Source organism: Cervus elaphus, chromosome X (assembly GCF_910594005.1).
Source record: "Cervus elaphus chromosome X, mCerEla1.1, whole genome shotgun sequence".
NCBI lineage: Eukaryota > Metazoa > Chordata > Mammalia > Artiodactyla > Cervidae > Cervus > Cervus elaphus.
The window spans coordinates 75,696,125-75,720,615 of NC_057848.1; the positions used below are offsets into that span (position 1 = coordinate 75,696,125).

General features: G+C 41.3%; 1 protein-coding gene across 3 annotated transcripts; it reads left to right on the forward strand.

The window, feature by feature from the left end:
• Positions 1-921: 921 nt before the first annotated feature.
• Positions 922-11,711, forward strand: VMA21 (vacuolar ATPase assembly factor VMA21). 3 transcript variants are annotated; one of them, XM_043896372.1, is made up of 4 exons: positions 922-1,160; positions 1,309-1,569; positions 7,229-7,338; positions 7,914-11,711. In XM_043896372.1, the coding sequence occupies exons 2-4, from the start codon at positions 1,460-1,462 to the stop codon at positions 8,054-8,056; spliced, it is 363 nt and encodes a 120-aa protein (XP_043752307.1). In that variant the 5' UTR covers positions 922-1,160; positions 1,309-1,459; the 3' UTR covers positions 8,057-11,711. The 3 variants fall into 3 exon arrangements, with proteins under 3 accessions (XP_043752307.1, XP_043752308.1, XP_043752309.1); XM_043896373.1 differs by having other exon boundaries at positions 1,345-1,569; XM_043896374.1 differs by lacking the exons at positions 922-1,160; positions 1,309-1,569 and adding an exon at positions 1,655-1,846.
• The last annotated feature ends 12,780 nt before the right edge of the window (positions 11,712-24,491 follow it).

The following is a 24,491-nucleotide window of genomic DNA, read 5'->3' on the forward strand; positions in this document are numbered from 1 at the left end:
AAGATTTAGTTGGCTAAACATAGCACAGTTTATTTTAGTTTAGTAATAAGTTGTGCATTTTCTCAAGAGTTAACTAAGATTACCTCATCAATGTGATATAATTAGTGCCAAAAATCAAAGGAAGATGATGTTTTAAAGTAACTGTTGATCTCTCATGGTGAGTAAATACGTTCAATTCATTAGGTTTTTAAAAATATTAAAAATTGTCAGAACCCCCTTTACTACATTTTGGATCCCTGGGGTTTCAAGGACCTCGTCCCAAGGTGATTAGCTAGAGCAAGGGTCCTCACACTTTTCCTGGAAATGGGCAGATACTAAATACATTAGGCTTTGTGGCCCAGTCTCTGTCACAAACAACTACACAATGCTGCCATTGTAACATGAAAGCCGCCATAGGCAATACAAAAGAATGAGCATGGCTGAGTTCCAATAAAATTTTATTAATGGACACCGAAATCTGAATTTCATATAATCTTAACGTGTAGTGAAATACTATTCTTCTTTTGATTTTTTTAAACATCTGAAAGTGGAGAAACCATTCTTAACTCACACCTTGTAGAAAGACAGGTGGCAGACATGCTGTAGGTATTTGGCAGACTGGCCACAGTTTGCCAACCCACGAGCTAGTCTCTCTAATACTACTGTAGTTCTGGCATTAGGCGGTTCTTACAACCCCAAGGGTCTAGATGAGGCCCAGAGAGGGATTACAATTTTAGTAATTAGAACGCAAACCCGGGCTTCCTGCCTTCCAGTCCATGGCCCCTAAGGCGGCTCTAAGCTTTTGGTTTAGTCATGATTTCAGATGCGGTCTTTGTATCCATGCGGTGCAGAAAATAGATGTGTGGTCAGCGGCCTTTTCCAGGCGTTGACCATGTAAGGGCTGTCCTCTTATTAGCAGCCAGCAGCAACCTAATTTTGTCAAGCCTGACCCTAGGCTCAGGCACCCTTTTCGTTTATACTTCTCTCTGGTTGTTCAGCCCTGGAGGCCCATCTGTCCCTTACTATTTGAGTCCCTGTTGTCTCATTGGCAGCTTTCTGAGCAGCTGCAAAATAATTTTTTAACTTTAAGTGGAAGTTAGGATCCCCAGCGTCTGGCCTGGAACAGTCACTCTCAGCAAGAGCTCTTTCAGCTCTGACATTGCCTAGCTTGACAGACTCGGGTGAGTGCTAAACTAACTCCTCCCAGCTTCCCAAGGCTGGACTTTCACTGCGGGCAATAATTAATGAGGCGTTTACTCAAGGGCTGGGGAATAATGTGCACTGCTTTTTTGTGTTGTTGTTGTCGTCGGAAACTGCTTGGTTGCCTAGCACCCCAGTCGTCCGCCTGGTCGTCCTTCCTCGCAGATCATCTGTTCCAGCCGCCTCGCAAGCACAGATCGGCAGCAGGGGCCGGAACTGAGACGAGAGCTGCTCGCGCGCGCTCAGGGGGCGGCCGCAGCACCGCCCTCCCCGGAGGACAATGCTGCGAGGCAAGTCCCGGCTCAACGTGGAGTGGCTGGGCTACTCGCCCGGCCTGCTCCTGGAGCGCAGGCCGCTCCTGGCAGGGCGTTCGCCCCGCAGCCCTGGCCGGTAAGTCACATGCAGGCTCCCAACCGCGCCTGCGCCGGCCGCGGCGGCCGCCACCGCCACCGGGCGTCACCTGGGCGCCGCGCCTGCGCGCTGCGGCCCAGAGCCCGGCACTCGCCGGCACTTCCGGCGTGGCCCGCTCGGACCGGTTGCCCGCCTAGCAGACCGAGCGCGACTGCGGAGCCCAGCCGCCGTCTGAGCGTCTGAGCTGCGGGCGTGGCGACGCCATGGAGCGCCTTGATAAAGCGGCGCTGAACGCGCTGCAGCCGTCCGACTTCAGGTAGTCCGGAGCGAGCCGGAGTCAGGCGGGGGCCTAAAGCACCAGGCGGACTGGCCCGGGCCGGAAGCGGGGCGAGAGGGAAAGCCCGGGCCGACCGGTGGGTGGGCATGAGATCGGACCCTCGGGGCTGGGACTGCGGGCTAGAAGAGGGCGGGGAAGCAGGTTGGGGCTTGCATCGTCTGCACGCCGGGCCCCTGCCCTTCCCTCGGGAGCGAGGGACCCGGGGTCATGGTGGCTAGGTGGGCGGGTTCTTCAGCTCTTGTTTCTGGCCTAGCACTTCTTTCTCTCTTGTCTGTATTGCGATCTTGCTGTCTGCGGCCTTTCTCCCCACTTCAGGGTGAGCTCCCTGAGGACAGGAACCGGGCCTTCTCCATCTCCGGGTCCCCTGCAGGGCCCACATCGTCAGGGCTTAATAAATGTTTGCTGCATGAGTGAACGAATGGAAGGGAGAAAGGGCCGCCCCGGGTTTGAGTCTACTTCACTCAGGGCGTCAGTAGGATGGGGGCTGCTGGCTGAGTAGAAGGAACCTGAGGAAAAAGCAGGTGGTCCTGGTGGACTAGCCTGGCACAAGATACCTCTAGAGGTCAGAGGGTGGGGAGGGGTTTAGCTCCCATTCAGTGTGTGTGCACCAGGCCCAGCTTAGGCGCTTTGTTACATGCCTGTGTGTTAGTCGCTCAGTCGTGTCTGACCCTTTGCGACCCATGGACTGTGGCCCTCCAGGCTCCTCTGTCCATGGGATTTTCCAGGCAAGAAGTACTGGAGTGGGTTGCCATTTCCTTCTCTAGGAGATCTTCCCGACCCAAGGATCGAACCCGCGTCTCCAGTGTCTCCGGTCTTGCAGGCAGATTCTTTGCCCGCTTTGTTACGTGCATTATCAGAATTTGAAAAGTGCTTAGTTTGCTGCTGTTTATAGAAACTGTGAAGTTGACTCAGGATGAGTGGCTTGCGCAAGATCACAGGGTTACCTCGCGCAATTAGTATTGAAAGCTAGCAGTTGTCCAAACCCAGGATCTTTGGAGCCCCCATGATCTTTTTTCACTCTCACAATGGCGATGTAGGTGGTTTTTTTTTTTTAATTACTGTTTATTAGTGAGGCCTCCAACAAGTATTTTTATTAAGTATACTTAAAATACAGTATTTGCCTCCTAGACTGCTTGTACTGTTTCTGCATGGAATTTGCAGTGAAATCTACTTGCAGTATAGGCCTCGCAATAAAGGGGAACATGGTAAGCTTCATCTGCTTCGTGTTTGCTTCAGAAGTTTATCTGAAGTGGGTAAACTCTACATGGTTCTCAGAGTGGGGGCACAGTCCTCAATTATTTGTGTGAGGCTAGTTCTAACTCTAAATGTTCGAATTCTTCCTTGCTCAATCAGATACACATAGGAGAAATCAGTTGAAAGACCTCAGTTGCTTTGTTTTAGAAAACCTCACCGGGTTATAACCCAGGCTGGCTTGTGCCAGCAGAACTACTGGCTGTAGTGGGCTGTGGCTGGAAGCCAAGGAGAAAATGTCATATAAACACTGGAGAAAGTTTTAAAACTAGTTTTCAAAAGTTTGTATGCTTTACTTTGTCCTTAGTCCTGTATTTGAGAGACTGAAAGTCAAATTTTGGGGGCTTAAGATAGACAGGTAAGAAGGAATTGAAGACAAGCAGTAAGTTGTTGAGATATGCTCTATGTAGAGTGTGTGGGGTTAAAAATTAACATGCAGAAAAGGTTGTGTTTGGGTGATGGGATGGTAAGTGATTTTGTGTGCTTTAAAACATTCTTATGATATTATATTCTCTTTTCAGTAATAAACTTTTCTCAAAGCCAGGCCAGATAATTGATATTTGAGAGATCATCTAAAGAACAGACAAACTGATTAACCTTCCCTTTCTCTAGATTCTCAAGCTTTGTTTCTGTATCAGATTAGATGATCTGTACTTTGCACACCCAAAACACAAACACTGTGAAGGCCACGTTTTTTGTTGGGGTCCACAAAAGAATTGGCCAAATACTGACTTCTTGTATGTACGTATGTATTTTTAAATTTTTTTACACAATTTTTAAAGGTTATACTCCATTTATAGTTATTGCAAAATATTGGCTATATTCCCTGTATTGTACAATACATCCTTGTGGTCTGTCTCCACAATATTTCATACCTCACACTCCCTTTCCCCTATATTGCCCCTCCCAACCCTCCCCATTGGTAATCACTGTTTGTTCTCTTTATCTGTGAATCTGCTTCTTTTTGTTACATTCCCTGGTTTGTTGTATTTTTTAGGTTCCACATATAAACGATATCATACAGTATTTGCCTTTCTCTGCCTGGCTTATTTCACCTAGTATAATGCCCTTTAAGTCTGTCCATGTTGCTGGAAATGGCAGCATTTATTCTTTTTTTATGACTGAGTAGTATTCCATTGTATGTATTATGCATGTGTGTGTGTGTATTGCATCTCTTTTGTTCATCTGTTGATGGGCACTTGGGTTGCTTCTGCATCTTGGCAATTGTAAATAATCCTGCTGTGAACATTGGAGTGCATGTATTTTTTTTTATTTTATTTATTTATTTTTTTTTTGTCATACATTGATATGAATCAGCCATAGATTTACACGTATTCCCCATCCCGATCCCCCCAAATTAGTGTTTTTTGTTTTCTGTGGACATAATTGTTTTGTATTTTTATAGAACTGCAGACACTCATTCTTGATGAAGATAAATTTTCTAAAAATTTTCTATTAGGAAACAGTGTACGGAAGCTTAGGTATATTAGATGAGAATTGTATAGCTCAGTGATCACTAAAGTGAGATGTATTAAAAGATGTTTCATTGACGTATGGAAAGAAAACAGATTTCTACATAAATATTTTTAACCTTAACATTTTTAGTATGTTTTTCCTTGTTTTTATATTTTAAAGACTCCATGACTAATATGTGTATAGATAATTTATTTAAAAATCATTATGCCTATATGGGGATATGTGCTCAAAACTTTAATGATGGATCACACAGTCAAAATAGTTTGTAGACCATTGGTGTAAACTTAAGATGGTCTCTTTCCTTCTGGGCTGCCAGAAGCCTCCCCCCGTAATGGTATGCACACAATTATAAGAATTCCTTTGCCTGGATTTTCTGGAGGTACAAAGGAATGTGCAGGACTGTCTGGGACACAAGCTGTCATGTTAAGTGCTATAATAACAGGCATGAAGTAAGTGTGGTTGGGTCCCAGAGCAGTGAATCGTACCAGCTGGCATAATCAGGAAGGCTGCCTAGAGGAGAGGCAGCTTATTATTTTGAAAGGACCTTGATGGCTGGGCTGTATTCTTCATAGAGATGTAGATCAAAACTGAAACCTCTTGCTGAGGATTACCAGGAAGAATTGAGTTCAAGTGTTGACTATGAACATAAATTTAGACATGTGTTAAGGTTATAAAGGGAGCAACACTTGCCGCCCCAAAATGTCTCTTTGATGTGCAGATTGTTTCAAACTGACAACAGTCAAGGCCCCAGAGACTCAGGAAGAAACTTTGACCTTCCCCTTAATTGCCTGAAAAGATTTAGACAGAGGGCCTGTTCCTGGAAGAGAGCTGTCATCAGAGATATTTGCAAAGAATATGGGCTAGGTGTGGTGGGGTCAGGGGGACAGGACATAGAAACCGGAGACTACTCTGGGTCCCATAGACTCTACATGGCCTAGGAAACACTTGTTGACCGAACATCTGCTTTTCCATCTCTATGTGTATTGTCTTCTTCCTGTTTGAAGTCCCAAACCCCTACCTACGACATCTTCTTTTGTCTTTACCTGAAGACAATATTTAAGGCGAGGGTTTTGGCCATTTGGCAAGTTACTCAGTTCTCTTGGGTCTCTTCCATGTATACATGTTATTAAACTTTGTTTTCTTCCGTTAATCTGTCTCATGTCCGTTTAATTCTTAGACCAGCCACAGAGAATCTAGACAGTAGAGGAAAATTTCTTTATCCCTGACAAGGTAGTGTGAGAGTGGTTAGATTTAAGGGAAAAGGGACCTTTCATCTACAGGGTAAAAGCCCATAGGATAAAAGCTTAGTGCTTTTAAATGTAACCGTTGTGGTGACATGGATGAGGGGTGTGTGTGTGTGTGTCCAGGGTTGCTGGAAGCTTACTACAGCTTCCCTGTCAGTAGTGTTATCATTTGTGATGATGCATGGGACCAATGCTGACATAGATCTACTTATTGAAAAGCGGGTAAAACAACATTAAGGAATATTTGAAAGTGGGCAAGTTACGTTATTATTGTGTATTAATCTTCCTTTTTCATGTGCACACCTTTTGGATGTAATTGGAATAGTATACATCTATACTATTGGCAGAGTTTTTCTGGAAAGGAACAGATAGTAAATATTTTAGGTTTGAGGGCCATGTGGTCTGGCACCACTACTAAGCTCTGTCTCTGAATCTCCCTGGAGTCTTAGGTGACGCATAAACAAGCGAGTGTGGCTGTATGCCAGTTATATTATTTACAGAAGTAGGCAAGGGGCCTTTCAGGGCTTATTTGGCAGACCGCTGATATACATAAAAACAGTGTAATCTGCCTTGTTGATTTCTCACATAGATATTTGCTGAATACTTGTCAAAATTAGTTTTAATGGTTCCATATTGGTAAGCATAATTTGTGAAATCATTTCCCCTTTATTGGCCGTTTTTATGTTACCCATTGTTACTGTTTTAAGTCGCCATTTATCTGACTTGTTTTTCTTTAATTGTATGATTTTAGAAGCTTAATTGCATTCTTAAGAATCATTTTATTGTATTCTGGAACACAACTTTCCCATTGGAATATTTCCATTGATTATTAAAGCCTATGAGCGATAGAATGCTTGGAAGATAAAGTGTTTTGATATCAAACTTTTAATGCATCCATGCTGTGTGAAGACCATCTAAGTTGTACCCTCGCTACTTAATTACAAAGAAATTTGAGCAAAGTTTCCTTCAGCTGCATCCAGATTGCTCTGGGCTCCTTTTTCTTTGGAGATTCGCACACCTTGTCTGTACTGTATTCAGCTAGCCACTGATAGGATGCTTTGTGAAGGAACCTCATTAGTTGTTTTCTGTGTACCTTCTGCCTTGCTACCTCCATTGTGAATTCAGTAAATCGTGTATATTTGCATAGCACTTGGAAGATTCCAAACCACTTTTTGCACTTTACATTTCCTTTCACAATGGGTCTGCCACTGGGTCTCTAGGCTATTTGAATTTTGAGTCCTTGGCACTGCTCTTCTTCTGGCCACTGTTTTCAAGGCAAGGGCAAGGTTCCCAGCAACTTTTCTGTGGGTATTTATAGCATTTACGAACACAAGAATGGTTCAAAATGGCTTTGCAGGCTCTGATTTTCTCTTTGTTTACTTTTTTCCAGAAATGAAAGTTCATTAGCATCCACTCTGAAGACGCTGCTGTTCTTCACAGCTTTAATGATCACTGTACCTATTGGGTTATATTTCACAACTAAATCTTACGTTTTTGAAGGTAATCCTAGACATAAAACAAGACATTTTCACCCTTAACTATATATGAGATTCTATGCTCTCATGATCTCTTTATATCTGTAAACTGGATATTAATTTGACTTGCTTCTGTTTTGCTTTTCAAAAATCCCATTGCTCATAATGAATCTTCATGAAATGAATTTTTCATCACTCAGTTATTTGTTTGACATCATATTGGTTTATGGTTTTCTGTGCGATAGCTTGCAGATCCTTTCTTTTAATAGCCCCTGGAGAGCGAGAGTTGACATGGGAGGAGGACTTTGGGGGAATGTTCTCTTGCTGGCAGACATTGGAAGGAAGAGAAAATAAAGCCCTCTTTATTATGTCAGAGTCCTTAGATGAAGTGATTTATTGTGGTTTTCATTCAAAATAATGTTCTTCATGTGTAGAAGGTATTCACATTTTTATATGAATACTTGATTTATCACCACACAAGGTATTCCTTCTTAATTGTCTGACTAGTTAAATAAATATATACCTAATAAAAATAATATGTTTTGATTTTTATATTTTTATATATTTTGGAATAAAATAGAAACTTTTTTCTCTTGATAGGCGCCTTTGGGATGTCCAATAGGGACAGCTATTTTTATGCTGCTATTGTTGCAGTGGTCGCCGTCCACGTGGTGCTGGCCCTCTTTGTTTATGTGGCCTGGAATGAAGGCTCACGGCAGTGGCGTGAAGGCAAACAGGATTGAAGTGAACATTGCCTTTTGATAGTGTTAAATTGGTTTTTTAAATGGCAGATCGATCTGGGATATTGATGATTTCAATAAAGTTGAAAGAACTTGTTAAAATCAATCTTGAGGAGTTCACATTTGACCAGTGTAAATTTTGATCCTTCTAAAACAATGCCTTGTATTATCAGTTTTAATTGTCTGAGTCTCTCATTTGCAAATGAGAATTTGGAAAAGCTAAACTGGTTACAAATAAGTATGTGAAATTAATATGCATTATTCTGGGAAGAATTTTATTATCTTACAACAAAAAAATGTTTTATAGCATTTTGTCTTTTAGTTGGCTTTGAGTTTTACTCTATGGTTGTATTCAGATGTACATAGTGGAGCAAATCTAAATTTTATTTTTTGCTGGAACACTTTCCCTGACTGTCATGAAAATACCAAGTCATTAGATTTTGGGTTGTAAATGCCTGTTGAAAATTGCTTAAATTGTGGACACTGGAATTAATCTGAGTGTCACTGAGAAATTTAAAGTAGTAGTAATCCCTAGTCAATAGAAATCTTTCTTTACATTATTTCATGGGGAAACTAGGCTGAATCACAGGCATTCATGTAAAAGGACTGGGTTTATTAAAGAATGCAGATAGCAAAGCAAAGAGCTAGCTGCCTGGGCACCTGGCTTGCTCCCTAAAGGCCTCTTACAGGCCAGCCTCCAGCTTTCAGAGGAGCTCTTTAATGGTCTGCTTTGCTCTGTCACTCAACAATGAGCTTACACTTTAATTACGAGGTTGTATGAACTCAGTTTTTCCTACTTTTAAATAATGTATATGAAAGAATTTACTTTTAAATATGTTCATTTTTGCATACTTACAGAGTGTAAACAATCATGAAAATCTATTATTTTTATCACCCAGGAAGTATTCTTGGAATTTTTAATCAGTGCTGTTATGTTCCAGATATGTATAGATAATCCTTGAGGTCCTTTCTGATAGAAAAAGACCCTATTTTTTAGTATCCTTGGTCTGTATTCTTTCCAGCCACTTGGTACTATTTGTGTGTAATCTAAAAACACACAGGGAAAAATGCATATTAAAACAGGAAGAAAATGTTAATTCCCTGTAGTGTGGCCACCTGGAGATAACCACTGTTTTGGTTTACATCCTTGTGCATTTCTGAATGCTAGTTTAATACACAGTCAAAGTTTGGTTTAAGTTCAGAATCTGCCAATTTTATCTGGTGTCTATTTGCATTTTTTCAGATGAGTGATTATTGGATGTTTTCTTAAACAGCACATTCTACCTTTACTGTTTTAACTAGATATTTCATTGTGTATATTTCTGTCATTAATAATTCCTCATACAATGGCCCTTGCTGTGAGTGTTTGCCATCACGGATTTTGTTAGTTCCTCTCTACTTTTGGATGTTGTGGAATTGGACTAAAGGAGCAGAGACGCAGTTAGGCATAAAAGCCAAGAAGCCTTTTGTGTTTATTTAATTGCCGAGAAAAAACAAAATGATTGTTGTAGGATTATTTTTTATTCCTGCTTATAGTTAAATGTTATTTGCAGTTTAAATGTCTCAAGTAGTTATTCTGAATGGAACCTGTTTTCTTAAAAGACTACAGTTTTAGTATACAATTGTACAAATTTAATATAAAATTGTCAAATACTCCAGTTTGAATCTAATGTACTATAAGGTAGATTTCTATATGGCCCCTTCTTTAGATGTCTTATTGTACTTAGAATTTGTCCACTTAATTTCTTTTTCTATAATGCCAAGGTTTTTCTTGTACTTTTGGAATCTTATGCTATTTTTAAAATATTGATGTCCAGTGTTGGATTATTTTGTTTGATTTCAGACATTTGCTGAGTAGATAATATGGGTGTTTTTCTGCAAGTAATTAAACTAGGGATTCATGCAAAAGCAGCATAATTTTCTCTTGGAAAAAGTACCAAGCATTTGAAAGTTAGACTTGGATGGTAAGGTTGATATATGGAATTATTACAATAAAAACTTGTTTTCAAACCAGTTAATATTTTCTTAAGGTTTTAACTGTTAACTCACTAGTTTGCTGCTGTTGAAATAATAAGGTATATGACAAATAGCTTTATTTTTCAAGATGTCTCAGTGATTTCCTCTTGTACAATGTACATACTTCAGGATGTATAGAAAGAAAAGCTACAATTGAGCCCTTATATAAATACTATAAGGTAGGACTGTGTTCACTATTGTTTGAAAATGGATTGTAAGAATAACCTCAATTAGGGGTCTTAACTTGAAGTGTCAGTACAGGCTACTGATTGAACACATGACCTTCACCTCACCTCACCTCCCATTTTGACCCCCAGAATATAATCTCTTTTCTCATCGTGCTAAAAAAAGTCTGCTGTAGAATGCATATGATGTCATTAGCTCTTCAAGTGGATCCAATTTTACATGTGAATTCACTTTTGAGTTGTTACTGAAGAAATTTAAACCCTCTGTTAAAAACAACAACAACAACCAATTGCATTTCATGGGAATCTTACAGAAATATATTGTAAGGTTATTTTCATCATAAAGAGCTCATCAACTTTGCCCCCAAAGCAACTAGTTGACTTGTTTGGTGTTTATTTTCCATTTTCATATAAATAAATTTTATATATACAGCTAGTGTACCCAAGGACACCAGTAAAAGTACCCAAGGAAAGATGAAAGGTACATGAGAATTTATATCCTGTTTTAAATGTATCTAGTGTATATTTCTTGTCTTCAGACAAGTTCATGTTTGTTCTTTTACTTATGCTTAAGTGAAGTTGTAGACTGTTAGACCCATTTTATAAGTAAAATTGTCACTCGTTAGGTCAGCAGCAGATATCTCCGCTGTCAGGCACTCTTGTGCTCCATCAGAAGAGTACAACTTTATTAACTCAGACTCTGCTCTTACATTTAAGATTGTTTTTGCAAGAGCTGGACTGAAGCAGTGTATTCATAACTTGACAAGATTTCTTTTTCCTTTTTGCAGGGGAAAAAGGGTCACCTGAGAAAGTAAATTATTTTCAGGGACTTTGGGATTCTAATGATACATATTACATGTAACAGATGAACAGATTAATCCTTTATATATTCATTAAAATAGTCTGGAATTCCTCAGCCTACCATCACTCCTGGCCACACTTTCCTTGCCTGTTTGCTACGTGTATTTGAAAGTAATATCTGCATTCCTTTGAAGATGTTCTATAGGTCATATTTGTCAGTTACACAGACTAGTCTTCCTTTTTCTCAAGTTCAGTGAAATGTCACTGAACAGTAATAATAGCAATAGCTAACATCTGCACAGCACCTTACAGTTTGCAAAGAACGTTCACATATTCTTGTTTTTTTTGCTTAGTGAACCTGTTACCAGATGTCCTGACCTTGATGATAAAAGTGTTAGGAGCTTTAGAGTCACTGAATATGCTGTAGTCTTGAATAGTGCCCTGGCAAGGGGCAGAGTTTAGATGCGCTACCTTAAAAGCTGCGTGTAATTATCAAAATGGGGGGCTTGAGTTCTTTAGCCACTTGAATCAGATTTACTTTTGTAAGTGATGCTTTTCTAATTGTTATCTGGATGGTTTTTGTATTCGTTATATTCTAACCTGTAATTTGTATAAATTTACCATCTGTTGTCATTAAAAAAGTGTTCATAATGCCACCTTGGTGTCTCCTCCTTCAATTAATAGTAAGTTGATTAACCTCTTCAGTTTTTTGCATTTGTTTACCTCTCTGTTTATACCATATCAGATATGAACAGAGCTGTCAAGGGTAAGCTTTTGTGCAGGATATGTAGGCCAGAGATACTCAAGCGGGTGGGGCTGTGAGGGATGCTGAGACAGGAAGGATTGCAATGGGCCCATGAGAACTGGTGGAGCAGTGGGGGAAAGACAGCAGCTCCTTGCCTTGTGGCTTAAGAAAATTCATTTGGGAGTGAATGGGCTTCAAATACCAATTAAGGAGTGAGGCTGGGAAATACTTGTGGCTACTTTAATTTATTAGACGGGGGTAGTCAGTTCCTGGCGATGCCCAGCGTGCCACCCCCTCATGCAAGTGCCCTGTTCCTCTGTCCTCTAGGCCACTTGTTGGTTGTACAGTTGACCCATGAACAACATGGGTTTGGACCGCATGGGTCCACTTATGCACGGATTTTCTCAGTAGTGAATACTACAGTGCTGAACACTCAGGATGGTTGAAGCTGCAGATGGGGAACCGCAGGTGGGGAGTGTCGAGTTAAAGGATTTTCCACTGAGGGGAGGGTCCAGTCCCTAATCTTCATTGGTTCAAGGGTCAACTGTACTCATTCCAGCTGCTTCCTGTGCTTTGGAGAGTTCTAGCTAGTTCTCAATAATATCCACTCCAAAAAAGATTTGAGACATCTACATATCCAAATGTACAGGTTACATACAATTGTATTTATATACAGAATTATGTGATGTAAAGTGTGCTGTGAGCTCAGGAGACAGAAACCACTGGAATCTCCTTGTGGGATTTACTGCCCAGACCTAACCCTGGCCTGAGTCAGAACCTCTGGAGGGTGGGAGAAATACATACTTACAACAGGTTGTGCTCTGACGCAGATGGCTTGAAACCACCACTGGACACAATTATACATGTATGCTTTTGATGCTGGACCTGATGTTTGTATAAAGCAGGCCTGAAGTAGCAGGCACTTTATTAGGCAAATGTAGAATCCTGTGTAATGCTATATTGAAGGTTTAGTTTACAATCAGAATTTATGGGGCCCTTGACCTTATTGACTTCACTTCACTACTAATGAATTATGTTAACTGAAAACTGGTGTACAGGAGATAGCCCACTTGGAGACAGCTTCAGCGTGCCGAGAAATGGCCACTGGGCTCCTCTGGTGCCTTTCCCTCATTTGGAATCCTCACCACCGTGGTCTTAGGAGAGAGGCAAAAACCTAACCCAGGAACTTAAGTGAATTTGGTCTCAATGGTGAAGGAAGTCATGGAGAAAAACCCAAGAAGTGGTTTCCCAGGCATATCTGCTCCATTAATACTGTGACACCCCTGTCCCCAAATATTTTCCCTCTCTCCACTGACATCATTCCATTTCATCTGACACACATCCTGCTGTTCCGCCCACTAAAGATGCATTTAGGTTAACCCTCAGAAGATGCAGGATTTGGGTGGGGAGTAGCTCACCCCTTGCCCCTCAGTTGACATGTCCTTTCAGGGCAGCATCAGTCTGCCTTGAGGGAATGGATGCTAGAAATGAAACTCCCTGTATCTTTCTGCTTCTCACTGTCTTCCCTGCAACTGCCTGGATCTGGACCAGCTTCACCCCTCGCCTGCTGCCTCTAACTGCTCTTGGCTGCTCTTTTTGCTTCTGTAGTCATTTTAACACAGAGCAGCTAGAAGGTTTCCTCCTTTAAAAATCTTCGATCAGACATTCCATACCTCTGCTCAAAATCCTCCAAATAACTCCCAGTCTCCCCCCGAGTAGTATCTTGGCTCCATGCATAGCCTAGAAGCAAGGCCTCTGCCCTTTTTCATTCGCTCCCCCTTGGTCAGCATTGGGCAGCCTGTGGGACCACTTTCCCTTCACCAGATCTTCCCTGCTTGCTCCCATCTTACAGCTTTGCATCAACTCTTTGCTCTGCCCTAGATCTTCCCAGGGCTGGCTCCTTCTCACTCTTCAGGTCTCAACTCTCCTGTCTCCTCCCTAGAGAGGCCTCCTAATTGAAAGTCGCAAGTCCCTCATCACTCTCACAGCACAAAGCTTTGATTGAAATGATCTTATTTATTATCTACCTCTCTCCCTGAAAGCATAAGCTCAGGAGAGTAGGCACTGTCTTCTTCACCACTGAATCCCCAGGGCCTGGCTCTGGTTTTAGTAAGGATATTCTTGGTCAATGGCAAGTAACTGAAAATGCAGTTCAAATGATGGAAACGGCCAGCGATGGGACTAATCTACTGGCCCAGTTTAATCAGGGTGCCTGCTCCATTTCTCTGCGATTCTCTATGCATATCCTTCTCAGTGCATAGGTGACATCCTCAGGTTTCCCTCTCTCATGAGGACAAAATGATTGCAACCGTTCCTGGGCTTTACCAGCACACTGCTGACAGTCATCAAACCTGCGAACAACCCTCTGGGCTTTACTCTGGACTAACTCAGGTGAAACGATCAGAGAAACGATCACTTTGGTCATGCAATGCTAAGCATTGGTGATTTTGTGCCTGGACAAGTGCCCAGTCCCAAACCAATCACTTGGAGATGATGCTGGCTAACTCAGGCCACTCAGTGCCCACCCCTGGGAGAGGTTTGATGGGGTGGGGGTGGTGGGGTTTGATGCTGGTAAGGCTCCCAGCATTGTTGGCTGCAGAGTTCCACCAATTTCTTAACTGGATGAGGCAACACACAAGTTCAGATCTGGCCCATTAACACCCACAAAAACAAAGAATGGAAGGGAGGTGGGCGGGAGACTCAGAAGGGAGGGAATTTATTCTAGAACATCATATGGAAAAACCTGAATGAACTTTTTGGCCAACCTTATATGCATATGTACAGCTGATTCACTTCGTTGTACAGCACAAACTGACACAACATTGTAAAATAACTACACCCCAATTACAATTTTTTTTAAAGAAAGCAGAATGATAGTAGAAACAGAATCTGATTTTCTCAGCTATGTGTAAACTATACAAATGTATATTTAAAAGAAAAATGTATGTGGCATAGCCAGACTTTGTTATTTTAAAAATATTCACAATAGAAAATGAAAATGTTTTGGGGCTGTGAAAAAGGAAGTCTGTTCACATTTCTCTATTCCATCTCTTTTTGAAAAAATTGGATGTAGGACAGATTGAGAGTATTGTGCCTCTTTTCCCCCTAGTATTTCTACTGCTCTTAGATAGAGACAGTCCTTATCCTCCACACTTTGCTGATTCTTCATTCCCAGTCCACCTTGATCCCAACTTGAATCACTCAGTCGTAACCGACTCTTTGCAACCCCGTGGACTATACAGTCCATGGAATTCTCCAGGCCAGAATACTGGAGTGGGTAGCCTTTCCCTTCTCCAGGGGATCTTCCCAACCTGGGGAGTGAATCCAGGTCTCCCGCATTGCAGGTGGATTCTTTACCAGCTGAGCCAGAAGAGAAGCCCAAGAATACTGGAATGGGTAGCCTATCCCTTCTCCAGCAGATCTTCCCGACCCAGGAATCAAACCAGGGCCTCCTGCATTGCAGGCAGATTCTTTACCAACTGATCTATCAGGGAAGCCGCAACTAGAATTAAGGTTATGTAAAAATTGAGTGACCAATAAAATAAAAATAAATAAATAAAAGGTGAGTGGGAAAGGAATAGAAAGCTTAGTAAAATGAGACAAGCAAGAGAAGTTAACCAAGTTCTGACTAACATGGCAAAAGGAGTCAATGGGGAAGGCCACCTGCACTAGGCTGAATTCTAAGATACCCCCCAGAGCCCCGTCCCCTGTATACATGCTTGTGTAGTCCCTTTCCCTTGGACTTGAATGAAACCTGCAAATATGGTGGGGGAGTAGCTCCCTTGATGGGGCTACTGTATTCGTTTGCTCAGGCTACCATAAAGTACTGCAGACCAGGCAGCTTCAACAATTGGAAGTTTATCTTTTTACAATTCTGGAGGCTAGAAGGCAGAGATCCAGGTGTTGGCAGGGTTGGTTCCTTCTGAGGTCTCTCTCCTTACCTTATAGATGGCTGTCTTCTCCCTGTGCCTTCACGTGCTCTTCCCTATGTGGGTGTCTGTGTCATCATCTCTTCTTTTAAGGACACCAGCCATATTGGATTAGGGCTCATCCTAATGACATCTTTGTAACTCAATCACCTCCCAAAGACCCTGTCTCCAAACCTAGCTGTATTCTGAGGTTCCAGGAATTAGGATAGCAACATGTGAAGTTAAGGGGGATACATTTCAGCCTGTAACAGTTATGCTGTATCTGTCATGGACAGAATAATGTTCACATGTTAATCCCAGGAACCTGTAAGTATGTTACTTGACTTGGGCAATGGAGACTTAAAAGTGAAGATGAAATGAAGGTTGCTATTTAGCTGACCTTAAGAAGGGGAGAGTATCAAGAATTATCTGGGTGGGCCCAATGTTATCACACAGGTACCCCTAAGATATATTCACTTACTAATTCCTAGAATCTGAATGTTACCTTAAATGGCAAAAGAGTCGAATTTACCTTATATCAGGAAAGATGGGATTAAATTTAGGATCTTGAGAGGATATCCTGGTGGGATAATCTTTGCTAATGCCTGACAACCTAGATACCATCACATGTATCTTTATTTTTTTTTTCACATGTATCTTTATAAGAAGGAGGCAGAGGGAGTTTGAAACAAACCCATACAGAGGAGAAGCCATGTGAAGACAGCGGCAGAGATTAGAGTGATGTGGCCACAAACTAAGGACGCCTGCACCTACCAGAAGCTGGGAGAGGCTTCTTGAAACACCCGCTTCCCAGTGGCGGGCTTAAGAGAATTCAGGGGGATCTTCAAGACTTGGTTCTCAACGGCTTGACTCCCACCCCCAGTTTCTGCTGGGGGTGGGCTTTTGTGGTCTGTGCATTTCTGTGTTATTTTAAAAATATGCACAACAAAATGAAAATGTTTTGGGGCTGTGAAAAATGAAGTCTGTCCACATTCCTGCATCCCATCTGCAGGCAGAAACCACAGCAAGCAATTTTCTTACACTCTTGATTGCCCAGTGCCCTGCTCTGTGTCTGACACAGTATGTGTCCAGTGCGTATGTTAGGTGAATGAATTTCATTCCATATTATTTGCCTTTTAAGAATTCTTTCTAGTGAGTTCCACATTTATATATTGTTTCTGTTTCCTTGAGCCCCTGAAGCAGCTGAATCTGCCATAGAAGGGGAGTCCTGGGCGGGGGCAGGGGCAGCCCTGCCAAGGACTTACCCCACATGAGTGGCAGGGAAACTGCCAGAATATGGCCCCATGTTGTTGTTCAGTCGCTAAGTCGTGCCCGACTCTTTGCGACCCCACGGACTGCAGCAAACCAGGCCTCCCTATCCCTCACTGTCTCCCAGAGTTTGCCCAAGTTCATGTCCATTGAGTCAGTGATATCTGCCCTCAATATGACGTTTGCTGCAGAATGCACATTGTTCATATTTGATATCATTTGAAAATGATTCTTTGATGTCAGAAACAGATGTAGTTTTCATTCTAGAAGATATTTATTCTTTCTGTTAACCCAGTGCGTTTTAAAAGTTCAATTTGTGACAATTCCATAATAATAAGTGATAATTTTTATGTTCTCATCTGTTTCATTAAGCTTTGGTTTTACTAATTTACTTTGCTTTTAGTAGTAATTACTCACTTTTTTATAATAACCTTCAGATAACTTGATGATTATGCCCAATCCAAGAGGTTTAGCCACTAGAGTGGCTATTTAGCATGACCTTTCTAACCAGAAATGACAGATGTTTTAATCATCACACTGAACTCAAGGAACAAGCTTCTTCAATCCTGGTCACATGTTAAAACATATGTAATTGTTTTAACAAAATAAGCATTAGAATATTGAATATTTAATTATTTTCATAGTGAATATGCAATGTGGTTTTTGGTGCCTAAAGAGGTCTTCTCTCTGTACCAAGTATTAGCTTCTTTGGGGGTGAAGTCATTGTCTTTCATGTTCCAAAGAATATATAGTGGATTTTCTGAGAATCTATCAGACTGTCCCTTGTAAACTGGCCCAGTGGGGTATGTTGAACTTCCTATTCCAAATTCTGTGAGTTGTAAAAGATCCTAAACAAAAATTACAGCACATTAAAATTTTTTAATAGACTTAACTTTTTAGAGAAATTTTAGGTTCATAAAATTGAATGGAAAGTACACAGAGTACCTATATACCTCCTCCCCACCAAAACAGCCTCCCCTACCATCAACATTTCAAACCAGAGTGGTATATCCCTCCTGCCTCTGCCCCCCAACCCCCAACTCCTGGCAACCACTGATCTTTTCACTGTCTCCATAGTTTTGCCTTTTCCAGAATGTTATATGGTTGGAATGATGCATTATATAGACTTCAGATTGACTTCTTTCATTTAGCAGTATCATTGAAGGTTCCTGTATATTTTTTCATGGCTTGATAGCTCATTTCTTTTTGATGCTAAATAATATTCCATTGTCTAGATAGACCACAGTTTGTCCACTAGCCCACTGAAGGACATCTTGGGTGTTTCCAAGTTTTGCCAGTTATAAATAAGGCTGATATAAGCACATGAGTGTAAGCTTGTGTGGAAATAAGTTTTCAACTCCTCTGGGTAAATATAAAAGCATGCAATTGCTGGTTTGTATGGTAAGAGTATATTTAGCTTTATAAGAAACTGCCAAACTGTTTCCCAGAGTGGCGGTACCATTTTGAATTTCTAGCAGTAACAAATGAGAGTTCCCGTTGCTCCACATCCTTGCCAGCATCTGGTGTTTCTGTTAGATTTTGGCCCTTCTAATAATAAGTGTGCAGTGGTATCTCATGGTTTTACTTTGCAGTTCCCTAATGACGTATGACATTGAGATTTTCATGTGTTTATTTTCCATTTGTATATCTTCTTTGGTAAGGTGTTAAAGCACATCTTCATAATAAATGCTTTAATAAAGATTAAAAATCTGACAAACTTTTCAAACCCTTTTTAGAAGTCTTCCTGTTCATTTGGCTGTTACTTCCCATTACCATTAATAAGAAACATTTTGTAAAATCTAAAGTCCAGCAACTAAATATACAGATGATGCTAACAACGTGAGGGTTAATCTGTGGACCATGCAGTATTGTACTATTTACTACTAAAGAATATTTGTGTGTAAGTGGACCTGTGCATTTCAAAGCTACGTCATTCAAGGGTCAACTGTTTAAATTAAGAATGCCCAATTTGGGAGAAGTGCATTGGGAAAGGAGACAGAAGTTATAAATTCTGGTTTCTTCTTGCTACCAAATGTTTCATCTTGGGCAGGTCACTTCCCTTTCTTAATCTCTATCTTCTATAAAGTAAGGGTAATGGCTAAGATTCAACTATAGCTTTCTTTTATTTTTGTGTTTTTTGTCAGTCACTATAGCAGCCCCATCAATATAGAAATATTTGAGCCTCTTGATTGCCTCATGGTAAAATTTATATTATCATGTTGAAATTTTTTGTAACTTTGTTCTATACTGAAATGAAGAGCTTAGAATGAGGCTGAAACCTAGCAACCAGCTCTCCTGAAATGCCTCATTGAATGTGTTGTATGTAGAATGTATCAGGGGAGAGCATATACAGCGAAAATGGTAACCATGCTTCGGCATTAATTTCATTTGGTGACTCACCAACTCTGTCATCCAAGGATGGCATTGATCTAAATTGTGACCTTTTCTTCTATCTCATATTATTAGAATAATGCCAGTAAAAGGGCAGTGACTCACCACTGGAACAGATTCTTCTTGAGAAAATTAGCAGAGCTTTGTCATGGAAATCTTGGTCACAGGGTCTTTTATTAACTTCACCTGGTGAGTAAGCCCATCCTTTGCCCAGCTAGTTAAGGGCCTCTTTTATAATACATCCTGTGGATTGAATCTAGTCTAACCATATTATTTTGTTGATGCTCTCCTCTTCTGGCTGTCATTTAGGCTTTGTAGGCACAAAGTAATTTTTCACCAAATCAGTTGTTAATTGTCATCACCTCTGTAATTTGAAGGGGCTTAGGGGGCTTGTTTTGCACTGTAGACTAGTTTTCATCCACAGTTTGTGGAGACAAATCCCTTTATGGATGTATATTAATTGTGTGTCTGTACTTGTAGAAGTGGATACTTGATGACAAGAGTGTTGAAATTATTGTATTTTCAGTTACCAAATGAGCATGTTAGGAGTTTGGGTATTAAAAATAAGACCTTGTAATTAGACACAATTTGCTTATTATGTCAATATACCCTGGTCTTATTCAATTATATGTCATGGCAATGTTTAACAAGTATAATAATTATCACTTGTGTTTAATTTAATCCACACTTCTCTAGCCTACCAAATTCTAGAAGGCCATTGGGCATAACTGGTTCTATTCCTCCAACAGAAAATTGCACATACTTGAAAACTTGGTAAATACCTCACACAACTAGAAGCAACCATCACGTGATCATCTGGTCTCCCTCTTCATTGTGCATTTGAGGCCTAGAAGGGGGGAAGTATAATCGCTTGCTGAAGGTCACACAGCAAGCCATGGAAAAGGTGAGACAACGCTCAGTTCCCCAGCTCCCAGACCAGCCCCTTGGGATCGCAGTAGTCCCTCTGAATCAGAGTCTCTGGGGATAACGGTGAGTGTTCAAGAGAGTGTTAAATGATATTCTTTCTGTGCCATCTGCTTGAGACGCCTGTAGTATATTTAGAAACATTTGCTTTTCCAAGTGGTCGCAGCATATAAGGGCTGGAACTCAAAGCAGGTAAATGAAGATGTTTTAAAAATTCCTCTCTGTGGTCCCTCTTGATCTTACCATGTAAGTCTCCTTGAGTGTGAGGGAAATTATAGATGAATGACCAACTTCCCCTCAAGCTGGGGAACTGCTGGATGAATTGTGACTTAGTCACAGAATGGCAAAAGTGAATGAACCAACTTTACATGTATTTATATAAACATGGATAATATTGAGGGGGAAAAAGGAAGTTGAAAATAGGCTATATATATATATATATACACACACACACACATATATATGAAGACAGTTGTATTCTGGACATATTTGGAAGGATGAGTCAATGGACTGGGTGTTGGGGAAATCATTGAATCAAGCAGGACCTCAGGGTTTCTGGCTGGGACAACTAAGAGTCATTCCAGGAAATGGGGCAAATGCAGTTTGGTGTAGAGATGAGAAGCATCTCAATGTCCTGTTTCACAATATTTTCAGGTAATAGGGGTGAGAAAATAAAGCCGAGGCAATGTTTTTGCTTAAAAGAGCTATAACTCAGGGTGATATTTTTCTACTCTGTAGAAATAGTTGTTACCAAAAGAGATTCATTTTGCCCAGACATGCAGCAAGCCAAAATGCTGACACCAAGGTTTGCAACAAACAGAGGGTTTATTCAAGAGGCAGTCAAGCAAGGAGATGGGAGAACAAGTCTAAGGTCCGCCTCCCTGAAGGCCAGGGCCTTGGGGCATTTATGGGATACAGAATAAAAAGCAGAGTAATCTGAGAATGGGAATCAAGGGACAAGGTGATTGGGGAAAAAAGTGTGGGAAAAAAAGCTGTTCAAGGCAGGTATAACTAAGCTCCAGGCCTCTGCATGTTCAAAAATGGAGGTGTTTAGCAGGATTTGAGGGTGGAGTTTTTGGCCTTATGACGTCTAAAGGTCCCAGTTGGAGGGTCAGTGGTCCTATCTAGTCTTAACTCACTCAGCTCCAATTAGATATGGCTGACTCCAAACTCCTGGAAAACAATGTAGGCAAACATATTATTTAGGCTACCTGCCACTTGGAGGACCTGCAAGTCTATTGTAGCCACAGTTTAAATGACCTTGGTTAGTGAAGGCCAGTGAAATGGATTTGACTAACGGTTACCCACAGGTTCAAAGTCATTCATGAGTAAGTGGAACCATGCCATATATGGGTGCACCATTTTGCAGTTTACAAAGTGCTTTCACATCCACTTTTCAAGCTGGCTGTCACTTCTGGAAGTTGGTACAACAGGATCCATTCTCATATTCCAGGAGTGGAAACTGGGATGCAGAGAGTGTAAGTCCAAAGGCTGGAATAGAATGTGTGTCCTCTTTTCCTAGGTCAGCAGGAGGGCAGTTGAAACTGAGCTTTGTCTTTCATGGGCAATATGTTTGCTTTTCTTTACCTTTGACGTGCATCCAGCTAAGAATCCACTTTGGTTTTCTCCTCTTTTAATATTACATGCAAACTTTATGTTATTTTACATTTTAAAAATCTCCTCTTATTATTTTAATATTTCTACATCAAAAAAAAAGCAGACAGTAATTGTGTTGTTCACTTATTTTTAGACAATTTCACGTAAGTGTTTTGAATCATCTCTAAAAGCTTATTTCCACAGCACATAACAAAATTAATTAAATTGCTTTTTGAAGCAAAGCTACTTTGTTTCCCACTGAAACATGACTCATGAGGTCTGACTGAGGCTCATTTATATTCCTCCCCCAGCAGGTAATTTAAATGTGAGTTATATAGAAAGGAAAAGAAAGAAAGAACAAGGAAAACAAACACACAAACAAAGAAAACTTTCCCTGGCTTACCTCTTTGGCAAGTTTTCCTGGAGGTGGAGCTACCTGGGAGAAAGCTCCTGTGGTTCTTTCAGTACCAAACATTCTTATTGACAACAGTCCTGGTAACCGGCATCTCCATGTCCTGGGTTGTGTAAATGGACCAGGGACGGTAGATTTTGGCCCAATCTGAGGAAACATTTTCTGATCTGCCGAGATGCCCAGTTTTGGCACCACCTGCTTTGGGTGGCAGTGAGCTTCTTGAAACATGGATGTAGCCATGGCTGCTTGGTGATGGTGGTGATGGGGTGGGTAAAGGATTTTCTTGTTAACAGTGCATGGTCTTGGCATATGGAAGGAATAGCAGGGAGCCCAGCCAATCTGAACCATGAGACACTAGTGCAAGGTCAGGCTGGGTAGTAAGGTGTGGCAGGATGATGGGGTATCTTGAGTTGAAACAATATCCTGAACAAGAAAACACGTGTGTAGACAATCACTTTTTATTTTATCTAGAACTTTTCGGCTCTTGGAAACATAGCACCTAGCATGCAACAGACACATCATGAATGTTTGCTGAATGCCCACCTATAGGGCTTAGGAAGAGGAGAAGTGATGGAATGAATGAGCTAGTGCTTGACCCAGCATGGTGGATGGCAGAGCAGTGGAAGGGATTCACAATGCCCTTATGTGTACTTTTGAAGGCTGGCTTGGAACTGAGGGGAACTTGGAGCCTGTGTTCTATCTGAACATTGTGGCTTCACTACAAATCTGTGTTTTTTCAGTGATAGGCCAAGTAGGCATTTATTTCACCTTGTGCTTATTCTGGTGGCGGTGGGCGTTGAGAGACTGTCCAAGCAGCCTTTTTGGGTTTTCTGTCTGTTTTTCCCAAAAGCCACTAAGCAAGTCCACTGAGATATACTGCCATGTCCCTCCTAACTGTCCTGCTGCCCCCAAAGCCCTCCCACCCCACCCCATCCCTGCCCACCAATGTACACATTGGGTTTTCACACCAACAGCAGAAACACAATCAGTTCATTTTCCTGCTTTTTGTTGAGACCTATTGTGCTCCTGGCTACGGTGAATTTCACTGATAGAAAGGGAAGGAGGACCTTCAGAGAGGGTGGCTATGTGATTGATAGGGGTGGGCATGGGTGGCTCGATTTGTTTCAGAAAGCAAGAGGCATCCACAGAGCCCTACTTAGAGTCTATTTCTCCTTGATTTTTAGCAACACAAGGCCAGGTAGCCCCCGGGGACTGAAGGGACATGGAAATGATTTGGGTCCACGTTTATTTTTTCCATTTTTAGAGGCATGCCTCATGGATGAGCTCAATGTGATACACATTGCGGAATGCATATCTCACGTTTCAGGGGACATTTTGTCTATTTCCCATAATCACTCTGGGCCTTAATGACCTCAGGGTGAGCAGAGACAAGACTGGCCTGTGGCACCCATGTAGGTGGGTTTGCTGTGGGGGTGAGTTCCGGGTGCCCTTATTGAGATTATGACACCTATTTTCTGATGACTGGTGCTCATTTTGAAATCGATTTTGGAAACTGTACCCAAACAAAATGAAAATCTCCTCCTGTGACAAGCATGGACCACTTTGTAAAACCACAGATGTCACTGAAAGGCTACATTCTGCAGAAAATAACTGCAATGTAAAAATATGAGCCTCTAATAGAACCACCATGGAGTCTGCACCTATTTCATGTGGCTTCCAGCCACAGACAATTACCTCCTGAGCTCTTTGCTAACAACATTAATTACCTGCAGGCCCTCAGACAGACAGACAAATCCAGGTCAGAATGCTTTACCGGGTTCAACACTTTAATGGTGAGCAGAAACATTGCTTTTATCATTTCCACTGGCCAAGCAAGCTTGAAAAGAAACCCCCCATTTCCGTATCTACAGAAAACACTTTTTCCCAGGTCAGAATACATAATAGCCACCAGACAATAGGAATTAGCTACAAAAGTTGCTTATTTTTCAAAGTCCAACATTTTATCTTACTGATAATAAATAAAAGAGTGTTTCATAATAGAATAATGACCCCCCCATTATTCCTTAATCTTTTATTAATCTCCTTATTATGAATGAGGGAAATATGCTAAAAAAGATATTATTGCTCTTTCTGCTTCCATAATAAACAACAGTAATTTTATGGTGGAATGTATTCCCTCTTCTCTACAGGGAATGACTTATTTGCTTCAGGACTGAACAAAATGAGAAAT